General features: G+C 40.4%; 1 protein-coding gene across 1 annotated transcript in view; it reads left to right on the top strand.

Annotated features, from left to right (window-relative positions):
* The window catches only part of map1aa (microtubule-associated protein 1Aa), a 71,680-nt gene continuing 44,069 nt past the window's right edge, over positions 1 to 27,611 (top strand). The window contains exons 1-2 of the mRNA XM_069190608.1: positions 1 to 336; positions 8,702 to 8,803. Of these exons, the coding sequence (XP_069046709.1) occupies positions 87 to 336; positions 8,702 to 8,803 (352 nt within the window). The 5' untranslated portion in view covers positions 1 to 86. The remainder of the gene's footprint in view (positions 337 to 8,701; positions 8,804 to 27,611) is intronic.

Genomic DNA, 27,611 nt, shown 5'->3' on the forward strand with positions numbered 1-27,611 from the left:
ATGGCTCTTTAAATGTGCAGTGCGCCCCTCCCACCGGGACCTCCCCTAGTTTTCCGTCTCGCGGAGAGCTCGTGGCAGCAGTTGTCATGGAGATGGAAGAGGGGCCGGCGTCGGCTCTAGGTGCTGTTGCCATGGAGATGGCGCGGGCTGCGGCAGAGAAGGACGAAAGCGGTGCGCATCTGGGACTCCAGGAGCTGCAGGAGCCGCTTCAGCACCAAGGACAGCAGCAGCGAGCGGCGTCACTGTTCTGCCAGGGGAAGTATTACATGCTGATCGTAATCGGGGAAGTCGCAACAGAAAACCAGCTCCGAGCCGTCAGAGAACATACCGAACTGGGTGAGTCTGCAGGAATGCCCTCGAGTTTTATCGCGCTGCACCGCTCTATGCGCAAGTGTGCTGGAAAGGGTGTCGGGGCTGCAAAACATACCAGGAAGAAGAATCAAGTTGACGCAACGTTAGCCGAGGGAACACGTGAAGGCAGATCCTTGGGTTATAAAGTCTAACTTTCACCAAGTTCAAGTTTTTGCAATGATGAGAGAGGGCTAAGTTTAGCTGGTTTAGGCATCTGGTGCAGAAGAAACAAGAGAAACTCAAGTCAGTGAAGTCTCCAGGGTTTTCTGAATTCCGACAGATTCTAAGCAATTGGAAAAAAAAAGCCATATTTTATCCTGGTCTACCATATCACGCCTTGTTTTTTAAAAAAAGAAAATGTAATGCAATAATAACTTATTTAATACAGCCCAACCCTGTTAGCCCTGTAGAGGCAGAATCTCCAGAAAGTTAATTCATTTCTAACATTCCCGATTGTTTCCAAACTGTAAATCAAACTGTCTTCAAGATTCAAGATTTTTTATTTGCCATATACAACAAGTGTATTGGAATACTTACTCGTTCAGCTGTACCCAGTAACAGTAGAGAAGGAAAAACAGGCAGACATGACAAACAGACATGGACAATAAATTTAGACAACAGACGTTATAATACAGCCAAGACAGGACATAGTGCAAACAGTGCAGTACCTAAAAGCGCAGGTGGTAATTTGAGCTGTTTATGATACGGACTGCTTGGGGAAGGAAACTGTTTTTGAATCTATTGGTCAGTGTTCTGATACTGCGATACCTCCTACCAGAACCCAGGGGTGAAAACAGACCGTGGCCAGGGTGAACTGGGTCCCGAAGTATACAGTAGCTCAAGCTCGGTTGTGGCAGCGGTCGAGATATATCCGGTCGATGGAGGGTAGCTCGGTCCCAGTGATTTTCTGCGCGGACCTCACAACCCTCTGTATGGCTATTCCGTCCTGTACTGTGGCTCCACCTTTCCAAACCGTAATACCACCGGTCAGGACTGCTAGCAACGTCTGGATTTGATATACAGCAAGACTGAGGACATAGGTAACCAGACGATTCCACTACCTTAACATTCTCACGAGATCACGGATAAAAACAACGCTTACAAACGGGTAAACAAAATGCCAATGACGCATCCGTTAGGATGAATTCACGTGAAGCAGAAACGATTTAAAATACTTCGTAAGGCACCGAAAAGTTCCCCAGTTCTGCCTCCAGTTCTTCAGTTCTGCCTTCGGTGTGGAGGAAAACATCGCAGAGCAAGGGAGCTGATATCCCTGCGCAGACTTCATAACCAATTCACATTGCGACGCCAGCCGTCAGTCGAAAAAATTCAAAGGCCGAGAAACAATCCCTAAAGGCCCAGTGCTTAATAAACAAATAATACCGCTGACAGCAGAAATATATAAAAAAATATTTATATTTATATAATATTGCGGAGAGGCAGCAGTCCACTTTGCACTGTTTGGAGTGATGAAATGTTTAAGGATGGGGAGGGTTCCACTGACTCCATGCTCATTTACATTTCACCGCTCATAAAGGCTTTCCGGTACCACAAACCAAACAATCCACTTAAAAAGCAGGGAAAAAAAGAACGAAAACATAAGAAACGAAAGTCGAGACAACGGAAACGCAAGTTTCCTATAATAGGAAAATATGAGAGCCTAGTGACATACTGTATGTCCCTGCTTTGCTTGGTAAGTCTATTATGTATACAGTATATTGTCTGTTATTTATATAATAAAATATGATGCCCTTACCATTTTTCTCCTGCAGAAGGTTTACACTGAATAGGTTTCTGAGTTCATTTCAGCAGATGTAAGTCATGCAAGAACTCACCTAAAGCAACATTAGAATGATAAATATTCAAGTCTGAATCGCATATCATCAGAAAAAAAGCACTATTGGCAGTGTAAAGCAACACTGTATTGTAGGCCTACATTCAACAACACATAAGAACAGTTTTGGCATGCAAACAGGAAACTTAATTTAACTTAAAAACTTAAGGAACTTAATTAAAACGAAAAAAAACCCTTTTAATTAATGTACAAACATTGTTGGTACCAGCGGGGCATTGACACTTCATTTGAAACATGCAGTCTTTGTTTCTTTGTAAGGTCAACACACAGGCCTCACTGTTGTCTGTACGACGATGCTGTAAAAATCACTCAAGGAATATAGAGTCAATTTATGAAATTCCCAGATTTTCAAAACACAGCGTACAAATGAAAATCATTATTTTAAGACATCCAAATAAAGTGCTTCTTATAGTATGTACAATAAGTTGTGATTGCATACACTGGTTACAGTAAATAAATGACTCGTTATTTATAGGTCTTGCTATTGTCTGACAGAAACAGCATTTTATTTTACAGTATGGAGAACCAAATATTTGTGTTAATTTTTCAAACATAATTTAATTCATTATAGTTGTAGCACCAGGTGTTATTATTTAAACAAAATAGAATAAATATAGGATAAAAAATAGGAACATTGCTAAGAACGTTGATAAATGGCACTGATTAACACATTTTATAATATTATCAACAATTCAGCGATTCCTGTTCCAGTGTCTCTGTTGCAAAAAAGCTCTGTGTTTCTAGAAATACCTTTAGTTTGCAGCTTGAATCTTTTTATAACGTTCTGTAGAACTCTATAAGTGTTTTAGAGGTTGAAAAACCTAACAATGCAAAACAAAAACAATGGGATGAATTAAAGAAAGAAAAATAATAATAATAATAATAATTGCTTACACTTATATAGCGCTTTTCTGGACACTCCACTCAAAGCGCTTTACAGGTAATGGGGACTCCCCTCCACCACCACCAATGTGCAGCATCCACCTGGATGATGCGACGGCAGCCATAGTGCGCCAGAACGCTCACCACACATCAGCTATCAGTGGGGAGGAGAGCAGAGTAATGTAGCCAATTCATAGAGGGGGATTATTAGGAGGCCATGATTAGTAAGGGCCAATTGGAAATTTTGGCCAGGACACCGGGGTTACACCCCTACTCTTTTCGAGAAGCACCCTGGGATTTTTAATGACCACAGAGAGTCAGGACCTCGGTTTTACGTCTCATCCGAAGGACGGCGCCTGTTTACAGTATAGTGTCCCCGTCACTATACTGGGGCATTAGGACCCACATGGACCGCAGGGTGAGCGCCCCCCGCTGGCCCCACTAACACCTCTTCCAGCAGCAACCTTAGTTTTTCCCAGGAGGTCTCCCATCCCGGTACTGACCAGGCTCACACCTGCTTAGCTTCAGTGGGTTGCCAGTTGTGAGTTGCAGGGTGATATGGCTGCTGGTCATATCATAAAAAAAACTATTTTTTTATTTTTATAAAAAAATAGTTTTTATAAAAGCTGTATAAAAGTAGTAATATCAACATAACCTCTGCAATATATTATAATATATAACACTAATTAAAACAAAGCAATAGTAATATTTAATTACTAAATGATGAAAAGCTTAGTATTTCTGTTAATACGGGGATCAGAGACACCTTAAACTGTGCACAATAGAAAGACATTCACGCAAGAGAAATGGCTATGATACCAAAATATATAATAAGATCAATTCCTCTTTTTAACGGTTGTGAACTCGAGACACTTAAGTTTCCAGAACATTTTTATGATTTATAGTAAGCTTCTTGGTGCCTGGATAGTGATAAGCAAGAAAGTCCAATCTTCAAGGCCTCGGTACTTTATTTGTAATCAGGAAGATCTTCAATCAATATAAGGGGCTCATTTGATATGAGTAAATAAATATAGACAGGTAGATTAGATTTATAACAAATTCAAGCTATTTATGGTGTAGTTTGCAATTCCAATTTGGAAAACGTGGTCCTGTCTTGAAGTTGTATGAATAACAACTGCAATATATTTGACCTTCAGGCATCTGTGTGATTTATTGCCCTAGGAGAATGCTCCGTAAAGATTTTGTTATGGAATTTCTTTAGCAGGAATTACCTGGGAGGGAGGAGAAAGTGTAAAGACAGGAAGAAATGGTTAGAAGGCAGGTAAACTGTGCCGTGGTGTGGATGCCGGTGGTGTTGTCTTATAAACACGGTGGCATGACTTTTGCTCTGCGGCAGTCTCCAGTCTCTGCAGTGGTGCCTGAGGCAGATGGGCAGTGCCGTGGTAGGGTTGCTGTGTTTGTCACACAATTGCTGAGGGACAGAAACCTCTCTGTATGCAATTCTGCCTTCACTGCGTACCTCGCCATGCCAGGAGCCTCAGGGTGATGGATCACTGTTCTGGCATCAGCCTCACTCCCACAAACTACTTGGAAGCACTCAGACTGGCGCCCTGTAATTTACAGCGTGACGGCTGTGCCAATGACAAACAACAACAACAATGGATTCATCTATGCCAGCGCAAACACAGCTTTATATCCTCACAGTCCTCGGGCATACCAGTAATCAAAAGATTGAGCTAATACCTGTTTATCTTTCAAAAAGGGGTTTATAATGTAGAGGCAAAGTCAGAGCTCAATCCAGGTCAAGTAAGATAAAATGTGAAGTATTATTCCCACTAATCAGACATAAAAAACAGTTACAGCCAATAAATCCATTTGTCACTTTCAAGCTGGTTTAATGCGTTAAGTAAAAGTGCTGGCTCCATATCCAGCTGTATTTGCCCAGCCTGCATTAAGATAATTCTATCAAGATTAAACTTCTGTGAAATATCAATTAATCTTAAATCAGATATGAACCCTTATCATTTTTAGTTTTGCCCCTGGTTTTGCTTTTCAGCCTATAATACTCCTTTCCTCAGGAATTTCAAAAACTCTCATACGAATTGTGCCTTTATCCAGGTCATAACTATGAAAGAAAGAACTAAGGTGACTGTGTTTTCTTTTTTGATGAAACCTTAAAGTTCTTCCCACCCACCAGGAAGCAAAGATTAGGGCCCAGAGAATTACCAGAGGCCTCCCGCTGTGGTAGCAGGACTGACTCCTCTCCTGAGAGACATCTGTCCTGACAGAGGCAGCCATTCTTCCTAACAAAGCATGAGATTACTGGCTGTCTGACACAGCCAGCACTCAGCCCAAACCCTGTGCACAACATCAACCTGTGCATCCCTGCACCTCCATACCATGTAGACTTATGGTAGGTTACAGCTCACTGCCCGAGAAGCCCAAGACCTGAGGTGTGGAAATGTCATTTTTATACGCTTTACCTTGCTTTATTCTTCACCAGCATGCTTTTTAAATGGTTTCAATGAAGGTTAATTTTTTTTGTCCTACTTTTACCATTGTATACTGGAGCAAATATTCATAAGCATCTGCACTACCTAAGGATGGAACTGTTGTTTATGCGAAGAAACAAACACAAACGTCAGCTTGGATACACCACAGACACCAGGTGGTCAGGCTCATGGTCTCTAAACATCAACCTCTTACAGCAAGCAGGGTGCAACAGTGTGCAGATAATACTTTCTGATCACATTAGGACTTAGTGTAGCAGATAAGATTCCCTTTGCATGTAGTTTAATCCATTCCAGGATTCACTATAGCTTAATCATCTGCACCAAAGCTTATGGATTCTAGGATATTCCCAATTAAAAAGAGATCCAACAAAATAATAGTTTGCAAATATGTGGAATAGTTGCACATCATTCTAAACAACACTGTTTCACTTTCTTTAGGTGTCTATACAGTAGGTTAGTTTTCACAGTAAGAATGAGATCTGATGTGTAATGGAATTTGAACTGAAAATGCAATTTGTTATGTCAGAACAGCAAATATAGCACAAATATAGCATTATCACATAGATGTCCAAAGAGGGCATCCAAGAAAGTCTTCTCAATAAATATTTAGGTTTTACATCCACAAATACTGAAAATGCATGGATGGAGTCTTATAATTTTCTTTGCAATTTCCTGTTTTTCAGACATCTGTTTAAAGTTTTCTAACCAGTTTGGGAATTGTGACTCATACATACTGATTTACAATAGATTCTTAATAGGGACCAGAAAAGGCTGTTGTCAACAAATGATCTCCAGCCAGCGTGTGGATATAGATTTATAGACCAAACGCATGGGACGCAAATTGAGTTACAATGAAATACGATGAGATTCGGAGGCGTCATTGAGTCAGTGATAGCTCCCCATGCACAGTGGCAGCTGTGAGAGAATGCCCTTGACATTGTAATGAAGACAATGATTTCTTTCTCTCTCTTTTCGTCACAGTCACAGCTCACTGTGCTGCATTCTGATAAACATTCATGGCCTCTTACTGCGCAAACGTGTGCCATGCTTTGACAGGCAGCCAATAAGAAATGCGTTCATTGAAAACCAATCAAAATTAAATATGTTGCACCAGAGATTAATGATGAATAAAACTGCATAGCTGGTACACACAGTGTCTTTGGTACCTTAATCATAAAGTACCTTATGATTGCTGAGTTTTATTTATGCAAAACCCATTTTGTTACAAAGGTCTTTATATCTGTATATTTGAGAGTGCTTGAGATATGTTTTTACAAAAGAAAATACTTGCTTGCCAGACAACAATAAAAGGGTATCAGGGTGCTAATGATATGCCTCTGATTTGGAGTTTACAGTGGTTTTAAGGCTAGCCATTAAAGTTGAAAGATGGGCTATTTAGGATACAAGCATTGGCTAAAGCTTATGTTTAGATTAGATTAAAGAAGCCTACGTAGTTCAATGGCTTTGCACGTGGTAGCCATTCTGTCTCTGCCCAGTTCCTATTCTACCATGTAAGAAAGATCTATGACAAATATGACAAAAACTGCTGAATAGTCTCAGAATTGTTTATACCAGGTTCTGCTGGGATCCTTGGAAATTTCAGCATTTGTTATTCCCTTTCAAGTGCTGTTAAAACTCTGTGGGAAAGCAGTGGGCTGGAGGGAGGTAGGCACCATTTTCCCATTGCAGATCATCCCACTCTGAGAAAGCCAGGGAGCTTTAATGAGCTCTGCACCCTGAGCAAATCAGACAGGAACAGGACATGCAGCTGCTAACCGCAGTGAGACAGCAGCGGACATGCTCAGATAGAGCCAAAGAGACAGTGTGTGTGTCTGAAACAGCATGAATGCAGGTGTGATTGCATTCTCTTTTATATTGTAAAGCATTATGAGTGATGACCTTTTAAAATACAGTAGATCTTTATTTACCCTTGATCCACTGTAACATTCATTTGAGTAGCTTAGTGGTGAATGAGCTGTAAGGAAGGTTTGTGGTGTCTGTGACCATTTTGTACGCGTTGGATTTCAATGTGTTTTTCACTGCAAACATTTTTGAAGCATTTTGAAAGCATTACTCAGCATTAAAGAGACTGTCCATCAGGGCTTAAAAGAGCCGTGAAGACATCAAGGACACTGGAGAGTTCATTTGGCTCAACCTGCTGTACACCTGTGGCAGGATGTGCTGTTGCATTTCACATCCTGGTTGTGTTGGTGGAAATTAGTCTTCTTCCTTCTGACATGGCAGGATGGTGACCTTCATCAGTCAATCAGTTACAAAATAGCCAGTCACTATTAGCTGTAGTAACACTAAGAAAAAATGAAATGATGACTGGAAAGCGTTACAGTTTGGAAATCAGGGAACTTGGTTCTGCACGGTATAATAACTTGAAAGCAAAACCAACATGTTAAATAAGAAATGCAAGGGGGAAGAATGAAAAGAATTCCTGATTGTTGTTGAACATTAAACCACTAGGCAAATGTTTACTATGGTCATCCACGCTAAAGCAAAGTGAAATTGTGGTAAAAGTATGCACTATGGTGAAACATATTACAAACCTTTATAAGTATGACATTCAAGCTCTGTGTTATGCCTCTCAATAAGTATGAGCTGTGTGGAAAATTACAGAACAGTACGAAAGTGAGATTGCAGTGGCAAAGGGTCCTCTCATTACTGTGTGCCTGCTCTATAATGAAACCTGACAGCAGGGCTGCTTCACTGAATGAATCCAACATGTCACCTTCTAACTATGGAGATGGGCTTCAATTTTTGCAGAGAATTACTTGTTATTCTGAGAAAACTCCAGTTTTCATGCTGCCTCTGTATAGCCTTCTAAGGCACCTGCCTAGTGATAAGAAGATCTTCCAGTCTTGCTCATCTCATTTTAATATCCAGCTCTTACCTGTGTATGTTCTGTCAGACAAAATGATTGATCAGAAGAAGCTTGTCAATGCAGGGTGTTCATGTCCCTAATTCTTCAGAGATTTCCAAAGGCAGACACAACCCAAGATAGAAAGGTCTCTCTTTTATTACTACAGATAGCCGGTTATTTTACACTATGGAAAATTTTGTGTTTTCCATAGTGTAAAATATTTTTTTTCTCTGTCTCCTGCTTTACTGATTGTCCTTGTTCTTTTGACAGGAATTCGGTCATGGGATATCGACCTCACTTCCTGTGACCTTGACCAGCAGCTGCAGCAATTTGTGACACGGCACTCAGCACAGTTCTCCGCAGAGGTCAGAGGTTAGTTTCCCCAGGCCAAGGGGTTTGACGTGTCCACAGGATGGTAGTTCATTTTATAAGAGTAAATGAAAAATATCAAGCTTTTTGTGTACTGAACTACAGTATAACACCAATTAAATCACACACTCTTACAACTTCACATATTGGATTAAACATTTTTATTTGCCAGCGTAATGAACATCCATTGATTTCAGTGCATAAAAGGTTTTAACGTAACTTCCAGAATAAAGGCAACAATGAAGTTCATTTTTTGTTAATTTCCTGCATTTCCAGTGAATGTATCATATGATACAAATATTGGTAAAATCCAGTTCGGCCTAGATCTGCTTTCCAGCATAATTTAAATTGTCACTAATTTCATTAGGAATGTGTGGAGATATTCACAATCAATATTATTAAAAAAGTCATTAATGCAGTGCTTGTTGATCATCCCTCAGATGGAACACTTAAAGTCCGGTCAAGTTTAATTAAATCATATAATGCATCAGTTTTTTCTATCAGTTTTAAACATCACTGTTTTAAGTACTTGCTCAAATGCACTGTCTAGAGTCACAGATGCAACACTACATCATGATTTTTGCAAACATGTCATGATGTGTTGTTAGTCCTGTCTGTCTGTCCTCCAGACTGAAAGCAAGACTGAATGTATGGATTTTGCTATAGATCTGTGAAATCTATGAATGGAAGCTGTGGTTCTGTTTGGCAGAGGGGCAGTTCTTGTCCCAGTCTGCTAACCTTCAATGCTCAGCATTCTTACCTGTCAAGCGCGAGATGTCCAGCTAACACTCAGATATCCAGCCTACATCACCATGAAACATAATCTGATTCTATAGCCATATGCTATGCCCTGTCGTTCAACCCCAGGTAGTTAGGTAAATTATTTTAAACACAACAGAAACAGCCTGTGAGGGAACATTGAAGGAACAGGCGAGGGCTAAAAGTTAAGTTAATAGAGCAGACTGTATCTTCTCAAACAGTGGTAAGGGAAAGATGCCAGAAGCCAGTTCCAGTTGAAGACTAAGAAGATCTATCATGGAGGAGATCATGTTTTTTGTACATTGATAACAATACTGTTACACATTCAGGACAGAATAGCAGCAGACCTCCTCCTTTTGGTAGCTGTGGAACATGAAGAAGCAGTACAGAGCCTTTACTGATCACCTGCTTCCAGTGGAACTGTAAAACACAACATTAGGCTGTTCAGGGAGATCTTGCAATTGATAAATATTATGTTTCGCCTGTTAGCAACTGCATCTTGTGAAGGACAAGAAGCAAGCAGATCAGATTGTGCCTACTCCGGGGTTTACAACAGCAGAAAAGAGCTTTCTGTTTTTTTTCTGGGAGGGCGGGTGTCTTGGTACTTTAGAGAGGAGCAGAGTTTTTAAGTGGGCTACTGGAAATGTAGTAACATAGACAGGGAACTTATTGACTGAAGCTGGACTGCAGGACTCCTATTTGGGTCATTTTACAGGATAGATCGATAGCCAGAATATAAAAGTAAACACAATACCTTGACAACAAAAATAAATCAGGATACAATGTTACATAATGAATCTATAAAAATATAACCTGATCACTGACACAAGCAGATTCAATATACCTGTACATCAATATACAGTATCAATGTTATTTACTACATTGCAGGGTATAGTTCGCATTATTAGAGACATACAACAGCTTTTTATTTCATATTTCTCAATCTTCTCTAATTTTGTTTTTATCCCTCTTCCATTTTGAATTTTGTAAACTTATGTTTTCAATGAGAAACACATGTTCCATTATATGTTCAGGTATGCATAAACGTTCGAAGAAGATAGTTTTCACTTTTAAAAAACAGAATCTTCCTCAAAAGGTTGTGTTACTGTACCTTTTTTGTCCTTATGAAGCAGAACATTATTTGTTACAGTTACTCTAATGATCAGTTTTTGCAGAACGTTTGCCCACGGCAGAATGAAGATGTGGTTCCTTTTAAAATTCCCATTTTAATGGAGGTTTACAGTGTCCAAATTTTGCAGGGTTGTTAAAAATACCTCTTTAAAAAGCCATTTGCTTTTATTTCTCTTAAATAAGACCCTTCAAAAAACTCACCTATCTATAATTCCCAAGATGCTGCAGCAGTCAATCTGACATGAAACCTTTATTGCACCCACACAAAGTTCTCACCTTAACTGTAACAATGACATTTAATCATATCAATAAGCCTTGGTAAACACCCACACAATTCCTGAACACTGCCTCCTGACTATAATCTATAATATTCATGTGATAGCACTTTTTCCAGTACTGCGCTACTGCATTGACAGAAAGGGCAAGGAGTAAACAACAATAGTGGTGAAAATGTCTCTGTGATATAGGCTGGGTCAGCACTGAGGATGAACAAAAAGATTGGCAGACAGGGCTGCTTTCCTGCATGTTAATGTATCAACAGACTAATATGGAAAAGATCGCTGTTTCTTGTCAAGTGGAAACATTCTCCAGCACTTTTATAGTGTGGCACAGGGATTGCAGTGTGTACAGTATCTCTGTCTTTTAGCTTAGCAGAAGGAAAGATGATTTGAATGTTTTATGTCTGTACCAGGGAGAGTAAACAGAGCATGGAGGGCGAATATGGAGAATAAATTAGAAAGATTGTGACATTAAGGAGAGACGAGGGTAGTGTATAGGGTAGGGTATAGTTTTAAAGCTGGAGTATAGTCATAGGAAGATTAGGGGAAAGCATCACATGGAAGCAAGGGAATATTAGAAGAGCAAAATAAGGAGCGATAGGAATAGTACAGAAATAGAGTAGTCTTGAGTTTGGTGCACAAAGAAAAAGAGGATCACATAGCAAGTACATGGATAAACTGCAAACAGCCGAGAGGAAGTGCAGGGAAAAGGAGATTTGAAAAGAAAAAAATATAACATGACAAACTGCTGCAAATGATTGCTTGTCTGGACAAACAGTTGTGCAGGATTATGCATGTTGTTGTATTGTGTTGTGTGGTTAAGATGGTGTTTTTTACCCTCATTCAATACAACATGTTATCAAATATTTTAATCTATTTATCCCACCCATACCCATGTTATATACATTTGAGCCAAGAATTTAGTTCCAAGGGATCTCAATCCATACTCTGTGAGTATGGATTGAGATCCATACTCACTGTGATCCATACTCTGCTGTGAATGTGAGAACAGGAGAAGCAAGAGGAATGAAGTGGCTATCTGTCTCTTGTCACTTGGTGCTGACTGGGAGTTTCGGACTGTTGCATCACAGAGCTCGCTGGCCCGGTGCAGATCAAGCAGGGGAGTGTTGCCAGTGTCTGTAACAGTGGCGCTAGAGTTGACAACAAACGGAGTATCAATATGGAAGGTTATTGCTGCTCTAACACCACGGAGATGGCACCATCAGGGCAACCTTTATTGATACCAGAGAGTATTTGTACACAAAGCCAACTGTGGGATCTCTTTTTATACCTCCTTGTCCAGGATTGTCCTATAATTCCATGGATGATCAGAACCAAGCCTACCATACAATAATACAGCATAAGCTTCCTTCATATAGAAGTAAATCATAAATAGCTTTCATTTATCACATACTGTCTAAAAGTAAAGATACTTCCCAGCAGTGTAGAGAGCATACCACAAACATCAAAAGTGAGTTTATAAGTGAATTATTCATTAAAAAAGCCAGGATTAATAAAAGGTACAGTATCTCATGATGCAGCCCACAGTATATATTGGAAAAACTGTCTGGATGGATGCCCTCTAGGTGGGGAGTACTGTTACTGCAAGACAGAAATTTAAATGTACTTTCTCTAGCCTGGGAAGGATTTTAATATTTATTAATACACTACATATTTTACAAAGGCACATTTACAAAAGCATGCATTGTGGTACACACAATTTATTGAAATGCACTGGGTAGCCTAAACAGTGGGTGATATAGTGTTGTTAGTCCCTTTGTTAACAGAAAGAACTGCATTAAACAAATAAACCCCTTGTGACTAGGATCTGAGTTATCACAAGGACGTGGGAGGCGATGTGCCATTGATTTCAGTATGCAACATCCTTCATACTTTCACAACTGCAGAGAGCCGCAGAGAGTTCTTTAAGTCCTGCCTTGTAGCCTCCATACAACCTCTCTAACAACGTATCGCTGCAGAGTCAAACATTAATATTTATTGAGCTGTAAGGGATAGTTCTGCATCTCTGTTCCCCTTTCTTACTGCAGTGCCACGCTGAGCTGCAACACATCCCTCTCCACATACACCTCTCTCTCCTCCCACCTTCTCTCTTTGGCTGATATCTACCTTTTTATCCTTTCACCTTCTTCCTCTTGTTTTTCTTTCACCTGTCACCATTTCACCTTTTTTTTTCCTTGCTCGTGTTGCAGCTGTCTTGCACTTTCATTTTGTTTTACTGAATAAATGTTTTTTTTTCTTGTGCTCATAGCACCTCTCCTCTTTTTCCGTTCCTCCTCTCTGCCTGCGCAATTCCTGGCTGATCCCTCATTCTCTGCACTATCCCTCCAGAATGAATAATGCAACATCCTCTCTCCCCCTGCCTCCCCACCTCTCCCTCTGTTAGTGCTGGCTGAGTAAATCTCTATTACAGCACAATGGAGTGTGTGAAGAACAGAGCTGAGGGGTGTTAAGAACAGGTTCGCTCACTGAGCCAGTGGCAAATACTTGTTAACCCTGTCGTGGTCGTACCGCCACCCTGCGAGAACGATCAGATGCGTGCCTTTGTTCACCAGTCACCTGTCAAACTAATAATGAGCAAAAGAATGTAAAGGTTTCTAAGAGCTGAAGGCTAAGGGAAGATCAAAGAGCAATAACACAGCTCTGAAACTCCATTTCGGTTGCTAACATTTTTCAGTATTACAAAACAGGTTGTAAAATATAATGTAGAAGCATTTAAGCAGGGATGCTCAGGGATGCCTAGTTCATGATGGACACACCTCTGGTGCTCTGGTTTTCATTTAATCTGTGATCTTAATGATTTAATTAAACCAATTATTTAGATGAAAGCTACAGTACAGTATATATCATCAGTTTGTTTTTGTGTCTTCATCAGTGGTTAATTGAATAGTCCAAAAGCCCTTGCCCAGACTCTGGCTGTCTGGAGTTGCCTATTCGTTAATAAATTAACATTCAATTACAACCTTTTAATGGTACAATTAAAGGTCTTTTTAATTTGAACAATTATAGGACCAGATTAGGTGTCTTCACTGTCGCTAGCGTGTTTGGATTTAAGTATTGCCCAGATATCCAGTGACTTGAAACATGTATTTCCTTGCCCACAAACCTCACCTTTAGCATTTTAAATAGCCAACAACTTACTTGACATGCATTGGGTGTTACTCTTGCCATATACTGGGTGGTATCTGCTTGGTATGACCCAGCATTTGCAGTTTTACTTTTTTTTTATTTCTTTAAGAAACTTGGTTTAAAATGGTTATCTCACTGTCCTGTTGTCCACAGAAAACAGTGTTTCTGTCCATCTTTGTTAAGCATAGCTGCTTTATCTTATTGAGGGTTGAATTGTGCCAGAGCCTAACCCTGCATACACATGGTATAAGGTGGGACTCCACCCTGGACAGGATACCAATTCATTGTAGGTGAGACATTCCGTGTTGGTTTAGAGAATCCTGTTAATTAAGTTCCTTGGAAGCTGGTAGGAGATAATTATACTTTTATTATCAAATAAATAGGACTGCATGCTACACTTTTTGAGTATCAACCTATTCTAACCTTTTTTCAAGGTCATTCAACACCTTTTCCTCATTCTTCTATGACTGATCTTGTGAATGTTAATTTCTGATAAACGTGCTTGCCACTACAGTACTGACAGAAGTACCAGTCCACAGACCTCATGTTGCTCACACAGCTGGATGCATGAGTGACCACAGCTTTTTAATGGCTTTTTAAATCAATCTTCATAAAATAAAAACACCTTTCTGGTCTTGAACTGCATGAATATAACAAAACAGGCTATGACAGTGACAGGCTGCTTTTGGGAAATGAACATTCTAACATTCACAGGTAATAGGTTTCAATGTGATATGGCAATGGATTTGGAGACTTTTCAGGCTTTCTGACTTAAAAGTGGGTTGAAATATTGGTTGTTCGCAGAGGGTGCTCTTGAAAGTGTGTGTGATTATCATTCAACAGATCTCCCCATGCCTCACTGATGCAGAGCTGTGTGCTTGGTTCAAAGAGCTGCCCTGTAGATATAACTTCAAATACGGAAGGAGATGAATAAATAAGTAATGCAGAAATCCCTTCTGACGGGTGGAGGAGTCAGTGAACATACAGCACACACAAACATACAGCATTTAAAGTATAAATTTTATATATGAAATAGTGGACAGTGCAATGATTATGTCACTATACTGCAGTATCTTCCAATAGGACGAGAGTGCTCTGGAGTGCAAATGGTCTTTTAATTCACAACTAATGCGTGTTTTACTTACTCATCCACCTTGAAAAGGAATAGAAAAATGGTGGAAAAAAATCAATCTTTCACAATGTCTGCACCCAATTGACTTAGCTCCAATTCTCCCGCTAGGCCGCGTTGCCGTGGCGACTAGCAATTACTGGAAGCAGGTCTCACTTCAGCAGTTTTAGGAAACACAGAGAAGGTGAAAGGTTGTTCAATATTTTCTTTAGTCTCCATGAAGGATTGAGCCCATGATGTGTCTGAATAAGGCTTTTCAGTAATAATGTTGCAGAGAGGGCAGTATGCCTTCATATTTCATAGACAATGGTTAGAAAAAAAATCTAGGATAGTTGCCTTGTGGTTAAAGCCGGGGCAATGAGAGATAATGTGGCTTGTTTGTTGTCAATTGACAAAGAAAAGAGTTTATATTTAAATGCACCACTGACGCACGTTTTTTCAGAATTTCTTATTTACCGTATAGTATCAGCACATCATTTCTAGAGATCTTTGGAAATCATTGTTTATGCTTAGTTTTACCTTAGCGAAACACTCATTCAGGCCTTTTATGTTGAACGCAGACAAAACAGTTTTGCTGAAAAGTGATTTTATTTCCGTTATAACTGTCAGATTATCACGCAAATCACGCAAAAGGTGATTATGAAGAGGCTTAAAAATACTTTGAATCGCAGGAAACTGTGGTTCCATGGCAGTGCTCCATATTGTTCTTCACTGCTCTCCCTCTGAACTATATTTCTGTGGGCTACTGTCTCTGACATAAAAAATTGGATGACTCAAAACTTCCTTCATCTTAACTGCGACAAGACTGAAGTCATGCTTATTGGCACCCCCCATCAACTTCGTAAAGCCAGTCCTATAACCCTATCTGTTGATGGTTCTGTACTTGAGCTTCAATCTTCAATGTGCAGCATACTGTCAAAACATCTTTTTTCACCTCAGAAATATCACTAGACTACGCCCTATGCTTTCACTAACTGTGGCTGAAAAGCTGATCAACACATTTGTGTTCTCTCGAATTGATGTAATGCTCTACTCGCTGGGGTATCTAGATCTACTTTGAACAAACTGCATTATGTCCAAAATTCAGCAGCCAGAATCCTGACCAGGTCTAGTGCAAATGATCACATTACTTCTATCCTGGAGTCCTTGTACTGGCTTCCGGTCAAATTCCATGTAGACTTTAAAATCCTCATACTCACCTACAGTATAAGGCTCTGTGTGGCTTGGCACCTCAGTACCTGTCTGATCTATTATCACCCTTCTCCCCACCTCACAACCTTCACTCTTCTAATTCTGCTCTCCTTACTGTCCCCCAAGCCCGTCTACATTGTATGGGTGACAGGGCCTTCTCCTGTTATGCCCCCAAGCTCTAGAACTCTCTCCCCAAGGATATCAGAGAGTCACCTTCTCTAAACTCCTTTAAATCCAGACTCAAAAGCCTTTACTTAATTGGTTCCATTCTTCACCCCTCTGCTTTTCTTAGTACCACCATCCATGGTCTCCGATATATATTGTATATATTGTGTTTTATCTTGTGTATTCTTTTTATTTATTGTTGTTGTCATTCTGTAAAGCACTTTGAGAAGCCACCTTTAAAGGCTCTATATAAAATAAAGTTTATTATTATTATTATTATTATTATTATTATTATTATTATAGTAAATACAGTAATATGACATTTATTTTAAATTACCAGAAGTGCACAGAGCAGTGTTTACACTGGCTACCGCGAGTACTAATGAGGTCCCAATGACTTTGTGCACTCTGTTTCTTCCATGTGCTCCTTTGCCCCAGCACTGTGTCCTTGCCTGCTCTTCTCTGCTGCCCCAATCAGCAAGGAGCAGACCCTGTGTGTAGTGGGAGCCGGTCCAGGCTCCCGCAAAGCGTAGTTCAGGACCCTATAGATGGTATAATCCGGAAGTAATTGGAGAAGGACAACAGGGAGGAGACGACAAGGATCAGCATGGGTTGACAGACAGGGGGGCGTGACTATAGTGATCCGGTGCTTGGGGGGCATGGCACAGGCTAACGAGTCCAAAACAGTCCAAATTAGGAAACCAGGGCACAGTCCAACATCCAAAAACCGGGAGGTCCATCCAAGACGAAGACAAGAATAAAAACAAAGAACGGGGACATGGAACCAGGAACTAGGAAGTTAAAAATAGACTGACTCAGCTGCGGACGCAGGGCGACATGATGCTAGACGGGCCTCCAGGCGTCCGTCTTCCAATGCAGAGCCAGGAGCAGCAAGAGTGCCAGGCTTAAATAAGGAGGGACAAACAGAGGGCAGGTGAACATAGTCAACTAAAATACGAAAGGCCCGGAGCGCCCTTAAGAGAAGGGATTCCAATAATGACACTGTGTCACCCAGAATGACCTGCTGACATAGGGTTTGATTCGCCCCAGTTATATAAAACTCCCCTTGAAAGACCTCATGAGGCTGGGGCAGCTCATCACCTTATGTAACACTGATTCCACTGCCTCCACCATCAGCTTCGTGTCTGTCTGGAGCTCATTGCTCGCTTCCTGAATTAATGTGAAATTGTATTTATTTATTCAGATATATAGAGAGATCGAACACAGCATAAAAAGACATGCTTAAAATTCTCACAAGTACGTAATCTACACACATGCTGTCAAACACAGGCTGGAAAGTCCTTCATGACAAAAAGAAAAAAACAGACAGGGTTTGCCAAAGAGCATAGGAGCCACAAGGTTTTATTACAGGTTGCATATTTTAAATGCTCACCTGTCGTAGCAGAAAGCTCCCTGAGTGTAATAAGCATTCGCACTTCAGAAGAATCACTTATTAGCTAATCACTTATTAACACAACCTACAACTTGGTGCTCTAAGACACAGCCATCATGACTGAAATACAAATAGTGAGCATTGCATTCATTGCAAAGTAAGCCCAAGTACCTGACTATATCCCTTCCACCAAAATAATGTAATGACTGGAGTTTATCGCATAATTAAAAATTAAACTAAAGCTGTGTGTTTGAAGGGATACCAACCGCCTGTCCATTTGTCTGTCTGACTGCCTTCCAAAATGTGTGCTTCATATTAATGACATTATAATTTCGCTGATTCCACAGAAATGGCAGTTCTCCCTCTCACCCTTCTCTGTAGCACCCTTCTGAAGAGTTTCCACTGTCAATTTCAGTGACAGGGGGCCCTGCCAACAGTCCTTCTGAAAACCCAATTGCGAAGTCACCCCTCCTATTGTTTCTCACTTCAAAGCAATTTTCTTCAGAGCAAGGTCAGCAATGTCCATAAGTGGCTATCACCGCAATTCTTGATACTCTACAATCTCCCTGTTTATCTAATGAATGCTAAAAATATTCTGGAAGGATAAAGCAGGACAGCCACCTTGCTATGCATTAATCACATTTAGTCAAAGAGTTACTGCTCAGGACAGCATAGGGTAAGTACACTTACAGTACATGTGCTTCAGTGATATTTATGCTTATATTATGGCTCTTGTGTTAGGATGAATGTCAAGAGTAGTGTGTTGCTTCAGTCAGACCAGATATCCTCCCTTCAAAACTACTTCAAAACAATGATTTTATTCTGTGAATTGATGAGAAAATTATAAAAAGTGAGTGGATTGTCTGAAAGAAAAACCTTACACAGGGCTGCTGTCAGATTTATGAGTAAATCCCACATGGACACTGAGCTCATAAACCAAACAGAATGATTTAAATCTGTCAGCTTTGTATATTCTTGATTCTCTCTAACTCAGAGATGACAGCAATGCTGTCATCAGTGCTGATGCCGTGTGTGTAGAGATTTTGGGCTACAGACAGCTTTTTTTTACTGAAGATCTGTCTTTGACAGTAAATACAGATTAATGAAGTCAGTCCCAACTGGCTGGAGGAGTGACTAAGCTGATAGAAACAGTACCTTGCCAAAATACAGTGGGTTTGCCTATACATTCCCACCCGTAGACAGAGCACTTGTACAGTGGTGCAATGGCCCAGTGGACTCCTTGCTCGTAAATGTCACTGGGGATGAGGAAGCCACCTGAATGGATGACATATGTCCTGTAAGCGAGCCGCCATCCGCTTAGCAGGAATCTGGGATTTATTTTTAATCTCCCTCCCTGTCTATCTTAAAGTAACCATTCCCTTTTACACACTGACACCATACTGTTCAATTAAAGAGAGGAAGGAGGGCTCATGCTGGAGAATGGAGCAATACATACTGTACAGTACTTCTTACACAGGAACACAGTCTGTGCCTTCTGAGTGAGGAGCAAGAGGGGTGTCTGATTTGATTAGTGCGCTGTTTGAAGAATTTTTTCGAGTTCAAAATTCAAGTCAGGCTGAATTTGATCTGCTGACTAAGAGCTGTTGTGACTTGGCATTGTGTTTTAGAAACACATGGACATGTTTATGTATCAATGGTGGATGTATCATTTTTGTGTTATCTAGTTGTAAATCCAAGATTTAAAGACTACAGTTCTACATAAGTGATTTTCTTATATTGTGTTTCTTGAACAGTTCCTCTGTCTTTTTCATTTGCAGTCTCACTTTTATAACTGCTCGTTGTATATTTACAGTGTAACCCAAAATTCCCTGAAATAGTGCTGAGTCACAGGCAATATGTGTTAGTCTCAACATTACTATACTTATAGCACGTGTTGTACTGAACTTGTACAGTATATAGATTAGTTACATGAAGTAGTTTATACAGTAGACGGATGCATGGGAATTAGTTAGGGAATTAAATAATTATTATATCACGATTGACAGAATGATAGAATAAAGGGAGATTATGCAAATTAAACTGTTATGACCTATTGTTCGAAACAGAACGTCTAAGTAGGCTTTTCATTTAGCTTCTGGATAAGGCAGGAAAGCACAGACAACTGTTTTGCCTTTATTAGAGCTCCAATAATGTAAGGCAGAATCAAAGGCTTTGAGACCTTCTGTCTCTAGCATTGAAATGGGTCATAACAATTTAATTAGCATATATCCCATTATTCACTGGCAGATTTTTTAATACAACCTCAGATATTTTTTTGTCATCAAAATCGATCTTCACCAGTTTTTAATTCTTTCCTTTCATACAGTGTTCCGTCTCTGACATCCTCTGTGTTTCCACACCCCCATGTAATCCATTTCCCTGAAATACGAAACTGAAAATTACTTTTTTGGAAAAATACGTTTTAACTATCCTTAGTCAAGTAAGACTGGAAAAATATACTGCAGAAAACTGAGGTCAGCATGCTTTGAATCATTATTAGAATTCAATGCAACGCCCCTTGAGTTATTACTTCACGCAGAGAAAATCTGAATTTTACAGTGTCATTTTTTTCTGTTTTTACTCATTGATTGAAACAGCCCAATCTTTTCCTAAATTTTTCAATAAAGTTATGCCCACATTATTTGATCAAATCTTTTGCAAGATTCCTTCCTGAGTACCTTTTAATGGGGGAGGATATGGCTTCTGGTTTTTTCTTCCTCTCTCTGTCTATCTCCAGCTGCCATGGTTTCTGAAAAAGTTGTTCCCATGGAAACAGCAGGAAGCCACCAGTCCCTTTTCCCTATGTATAGCATAGCTCTTGCACTCTGCTTCACACCAGCTTGTGACCTAAACACTGGCATTTCATGGGCAGAAAGGACGGTAACTTCCAGATTGCTCTCTTAACATCAGTGGTGGCTTAATGGCTAAATGGACAGAATGATATCGAACCCGACTGGCAGACATTATAGACTGTTATTGTACCTTTTATAACATACTCAGGCTGGGTCCATTTGGTACACTTGAAGCAGAAAGCCTATGAGTTAAATACCATAACAATAAACCCATATAAAACCAATAAACATCCTTTTCCTAAATGGTTATGAATGATTAACATTAATATTTATCACCTCTTGCCATTTCACAGTGCGGAGGGCAAGAACTGTTTAAACAGACTTCAAATTCAGCTGTTGCCATACATTGTATTATTCAGTGTGACACAGTTAACTTTCTGAATCTTAACATTTGTGATATTCAATTAAGTTCAATTCAATTTATTTTTATATAGCGCTTTTCACAGGAAGGTTGCCCCAAGGCGCTTAACAATGCAAGTAACCATACATATTGTGAATACAGAACAGAAGACTCCTTAGTAAGGAGAAAAAAAACCTCTAGGAGTCCCAGGTCAACTGGCTGCCCAACCCCTTTGGGCATGCTAACATTATATAATAAAAAAGGGAAATAAACGAATGGGGGTATTAATCCATCCATCCATTATGTCTTCTGTATTTCAGTACTCCATGCAGATCTCTGTAGACCAGCAAAATCCTCCTAAACGATAGCTAGTGTATATCCATGATGCCCCTCTTGGATCCATGGCGGCAATGTAGCATCCAACTCAGATGGGGCCCAGCCCTGGCTCCATCCAGACATGTGGGGAGGAGACTAGGATAGTTTGGTCAGAACAGATGTATCTACCTGGTGGGCCAACATAGAGACACACAATGGTATGTACAGCAGCACCAGCAGCCTTTGTTGTGGCAGGCTATAATGTAAGGTGTGAGTAGGCTAGGCTGAAGTAATAGGTCTTCAGTCTGGATTTGAATACTGAGATTGACTCGGCATCCCGAAAATGGGGTGGGAGACTATTCCATAAGCTAGGGGCCCTGAAACCAAAGGCTTTACCGCCAACTGTTTTTTTTATCACACGGGGAGTGTTAGGAGTGGAGGTGGAGCTTGCGATTGGTTGCCTTAATAACAACAGCTGAGAGGAGCGAGACATTTAAGACTCCAGTGTTGCCCAGTCACCTACAAGACTGTCGCTCTTCCCAGTCCCTTCCGGGATTCTAACACTTCCTTCCCACAATCTCCACCATGACTGTCCCACATTTTATTCTCCCCTTATTCGAGTTAAGTTGCGGCCACTAGTCTGCTTCTTCCTCCTAAGGCAGACGCTCGCCTAAAGTGCTCATTAACAGCACCTCACATCTGCTGCAGTCTTGCTTCAGCCTGGCTCTCTCAGTGCCCAGTCCCTGCATATGGGAGATCTGATCTTCCCTCCTCTTTGTCTGCAGCTAGAACAAGACTGAAGTCTTGGTTTGATCTCCACTCTGGGAAGTATTTGGCAAGCTCTTAAGGCCCCCCCCCCCCCCGCCATTAGCACTCATTCCTCTCAGCTGTGGTCACCAAGGCAACGTGTCACTCTCTGTCGAGAGCTCCGCCTCTACACATGAACACACCCCGAGTGATAACACACCTTGAACAGAAAAAGAGCAGATATGGAAGTCTGTTGAGATTGATGTACCCTCTCAGTACTGTGAAATGACAGAAACTACTTCAGTAGTTCGGTCAAACATCTCAATAGAGAGCTTTGTTCTGATAACTCACCTGGCTGAGGAGAATGCCAACACTTATAGGGCTGTCACAATCCTCTCATGAGGGATGAACCAGGGGTCTTCACGGGTAATGAGGCAGAGGGAAAGATGCAAAATCAAAATTAGTAAGATGAGCTATATGTGTATGTAGGCAGGCAGAAGTGGGAGAGACTAGGGTTTGACATCCTCCCAGACTTTTGTAAAAAAACTCAATTTCTGTAGCTCAGTCAAACCTTGTTTAAGATGGATTAAAATAGAGAACTTTACAGGGCTATTTCACCTGGCTTAGGAGAATGACAATCCTTCTGTAAGTTCAGGGCTGTTGAAGCCTCCAAAAGCAATGAGAGAGACCATATAATGCCAAAACAGAATTGTTATGTTACAAAGACTAAACGTAAAATATGAATGAGGATATACAGTACAGTTAAGAGTTGGTACAATTAACAGGGAAATGTAAGGTCCAAAAGAAGCTTTAGTATCATTTCAAAATTGACCATAGATAGAAAGGTTTAGGTCATGCTCTGGATAATAATGGTTGAGTGAGTGTGAAGAAGGGAAATGAATGAGAATCTGTGGTAACAGAAGCCAAAATCCTCACTTATGAAACAAAGTGAGCATGTTTAAAGAGGTCTGAATTTGATGTGAGCTCTGACACTAATCAAGGGATTAGAATGCAGCTATTGGGATTCTCAATGAGCAGGAAATTATGCTGTGCCAATCAAAGAAATATCCAAAAAGTGTTTGGTGCTAAAGATGGCTTAGTTATCACACAGAGGTAGTTGTGTAGGAACTTCTAAAAAGATATAGGATTGGCATTGGTCCTTGGCATTGGTCCTTAATTTCTGAAAAGGATTGGCCTGCAAACTAGTTTGAGCAGCACAGGTTAGGAATTAGTTACAGATAGAAGGAAGGTGAGACTTCTGGGAAGGTTCACGAAATGCAAAGATTAGAACACCTTTACTTACAGTATAAAATCTTCTACAAATATATGAGTGAGTGGATGACACAGATTTGACAGATTTTGGCTCCAATGGTACCCCAAGGAAGAAAACAATAGGGTACAGTTTGTAACACATTACAGAAGAATCCGAGAGTATTCATGAGGTGCGAAGGATGTATACTATTTTTCTGTGTATGAACACTAACGTTTATGGAACAAGTAATAGGTTTATTCCATGCTGAAAAAAAGAAGAAAGACAGCACAACGTTTAGGCCGTGGAGCCTTCTTCAGGTGTGAGGTCCACCTGAACCACTAACATTTATGACCAGTGTGGTGCCCGGGAAAGTTGGAGGTATTTGCTGACCTTCTGTAATTGAGCAGTCATTACAGAAATGTTCTGCTTCTCCTGGGGAAGGAGCTACAGCCTTAAATCTGTAGGCAGGGTAACAGGGTGCTGCAGAGGATTTACAGAAGAAGCAGAATCACTATTGAGAAGATAAGTGATGGAGGACTTATCTGAGGAGTGATGTGCATAGAGTAATTTAAGTGAGGAGTTTTAAGAGCTGACATTGGATGAAAGGGAAAGAAAGGGGTTAGAATAATTTTGCTTGGAAAAGGATGCACCTGGTGAAACGATGCAGGACTGAAGATGGGTTTGGATGTTGCAGATGCTGTGAGCATACTGCTGTGGCAGGAGAGGGATAAATGGAGGTCAACGTGGTGAGATGGCTGAGAGACTTGCAAGAACGCAGCATGGGCTAGGTTTTGGGGTTTTACCTGGAATATAATGGCTTACTGTTTTGGATGCGCTGCAGTTTGGATTTCCTGGAGCAGCAGGAAGAAAAAGAGAACCCACAGAGAATAGCAAGGAAGATCTGTCTCAGGTGAGAGGCAATGTCAAATTCAAAAATGAAGGCAACCTTTTTCTTACTTTTACTTGGTTTCAAATCAGCTGGAGTTTTCATGGCTTACTAAGTCAGAGGAAACTTTTAGTTTTTAAACCTGACATAAACACCAAATGCAAAAACAGTAAGTACGCAAGAAGTGTGATATTTATATTAAGGTTGGTGGAATTAGTGTTTGACGTCCTCTGGAACTTTGGTTTAATACTTATCCCTGTAATTCATAACGATTGCATTCTCTTAACAAAAGATACCTCACCAAGGAAAGGTGTTCCTAAACAGATAGATATTCGCCATCTGCTTTCCATCTGTCACTGGTTAGAAAGCTGTAACCTCTGACCTGGAGCCTCATGCCCCCAGTATTACTTGCAGGAAAGAAGGAGTAGTGGTGGCCAATCAAACTGCATTAAAGCTTTCTCTGCATCCCTTGAGACGGGCACTGCTTCTTTTTTACCAAGCCCTCAGCTGTTGTCTGCACTATCCACTTAATTACCTCTCAGCCCTGCAGACCCAACTGTTAATGAAGACCACAAAATGACATGGTGAAAGATTGCTGTGCAGGCTGACAGATGCCAGAGCTGCATCGCTTTTGCACACCCCAGTGATTTAACTCTGCACCCTTTACCAGGAGACCACACTGTCTCCTGTTGTCATAGTACTCTCAGAGGTGATAGTTGCGCTGAGCTTCTAGGAGGGTGCAAGTCTTTTCCCTTCTCCCTTGGGGTTTCTCAGTGCTGGCTTGTAACACATGGTGAATAGAAGGTGCTGGTAGTAGGTTGGGGAAAGACTGACAACAATTCTTTAAAATAATGATAACTACTCTTCGTATGATTGATGAAGATTTCTATAAAAATATCCCAGTTCTCTTTAGAAACATCCCATTTTTATTAGAGAATTGTAATATTTCTGTAGACAATGGTGGGTTGATTTCATAAGGGAAAAGAAGAGTGAGAGAGAGAGAACTGTGAGTCTTTTTCCAAGCATTGCTTCTGTATAAATGTCGTTCATTCAGTTCACTGAAATACTCCAGATAATTTTAGGTGAAATGCAACAATAAAAGCATTGCAAAGGGTAAAAATATTAAACTGTAAGAAACAGACAGTGTTCCAATGCAGAAGCTCACTGCAGTTTAAGGTCTTTTTTAAGGTACTTTTATTTTTATGTTAAATATGTTAAAAAAAATGTTAAAACTGGCATTCATATACTGTACCAGAACTTGTATTAGAAATTCATATTACAAGTCAAATTAGAACAAGCCAGATGTAATAAACTACAGCTCTGGAAATAGTTATATATATATAGTTACAGTGAATGTTATTCACTCTAAACAGTTATTCATTATAACCTCTCTAAATCGCTTAGAAATAAATTAATCTTCTCTGTTTTTTTGGAAAGGCAAGAGGAAAATGCAAAGCTTTAACATTAAAATCTTGAGGCAATAAATATTAAATCTCAGATTTCATAATGAGATCATTTGTGAATGAGGCATTATTTCTACAGTACAAGTATTTCATACATTGTGGGGGCTGATTAATAATTCAGTGCAGGTTATTGATCTGGGTCTTTAATATCTCTGCAGTTTCTATGTAAGAGCTGTGGGTCAGCAGGATTTGTTTCAGTACAACCTTATCATGCCATTGATTTCAGACAGGGCCCTGCACCATGCTTACAGTACATACACGTTGGTTTTGTTACTAGATCACCTCTATTTTTTGACAAAAACCTTATCTGTTCCTTTCAACTTCTTCAAGGCAAGAGTCTTCAGAGAGATTAGTGAGAGACTCATGCAGGAAGTGCACGTAGCACAGGATTAACAAAAGTTTTTTTTTATGAAATGCATTGCAAATATGTTTAATAGTATATTGTAACGCTTACGGCTGACAGGCACTGTGTAAGAGCCGGCGTACCAGAGCAGGTGATGTCACCGCCCTTCCCTGTGATAGCAGGACCACAGCTACTGGGCTGTGGAGAGATCTCTCTTTAGCTCACGGGGCTAGGTTGCTGCAGAGAGACGCGGGAGTCCCGGGTTCGAGCCTCAGTCGGGATGGGGCCGACCTGATGCGGCAAGGGCGACCGCCTGAGCCCACGTTGCGTTACAATATAATACATGCCAAAATTGTCCTGGTCGTGCTAATTCCAACCAGCCTTCGTAAATTGCCATCTTCTGAATTGCCTGTATAACGTATGGATGATTCAAATTTACTTTTCAAAAGCACAAATACATTTTGAGTGGGTGGCTTAGTGTAATGGTCTATAGAGCATTCATTAATTCTAGACATTCTAGACATGGACTACCAATGTGTATTGAAAATTAATGATTGCAATGTCGCAATGCTTAAATAAATGCATTCTCCCAAATTGAGTTTCCAAACATGAGATGAGACATGAGTCCCAAGTACAACTATGTTTGATGTTGATGGTTGGAAAGTAGACAATGCCTCACTACCACCTGCACACACCTCCTAAGATTAAAATAACATTGGCCAATAAGTAACCAGGTGTTCTGAGAAGCAAAAAAGGGCTGTAATAAGTGAAAGAATAGTTATTCACCTTTCCTTTTTACACAGAAGATTTACAGGTACAAACTAAATCTGTAAAGTAGAAAAATGGTAAAAAGGTAAAAATTATAAAGTACAAATACTGGTCTATACAAGGGCACAGCAAACCGATAGTCAAAATGTTCATGCCAAACTTTTTTTTAATATGCAACTGCTTAACTTTTTTAGGTAAAAAGTCTTCTCAAGTGAGAAGGAACAGAGAAGCCAGGACAGAGAAGTCTTCTGAGGACATTGCTGGGTACAATTTTGTGAGTTCCTGGTAATGCTCAATGTAGCATGGTAACTTCAGAGACAGAGAAGTAAGAGGGAGCGAGAGAGCCTTTGGTGATGTCTGGCTGATGATTTCTGAGTGCTGCTGAATGAAGAGTTCTAAGCCTGTCACTTTCCATTAAAGAGGAGTGCAGAGAGAGAGGGGGGTGCAGAGAGAGGAGGGCCAAGGGGGAGGTGGATATTGGGGCACAGGGAGCAGAGAGGACACATGCTGCCGTAAATGATCTGTGCTTGAGAGTATTATCTGACCATTGTTCCCCGCCAAGGAGCTCAATATAGGGGCGGAGAGATGGACACTGCACGAGCCACCAGACTGTCCCTCCCTCCAGCACTGTCACATGACTACAGCCAGCTGC

This window comes from Lepisosteus oculatus, chromosome 5 (genome assembly GCF_040954835.1).
Source record: "Lepisosteus oculatus isolate fLepOcu1 chromosome 5, fLepOcu1.hap2, whole genome shotgun sequence".
Taxonomy (NCBI): Eukaryota; Metazoa; Chordata; class Actinopteri; order Semionotiformes; family Lepisosteidae; genus Lepisosteus; species Lepisosteus oculatus.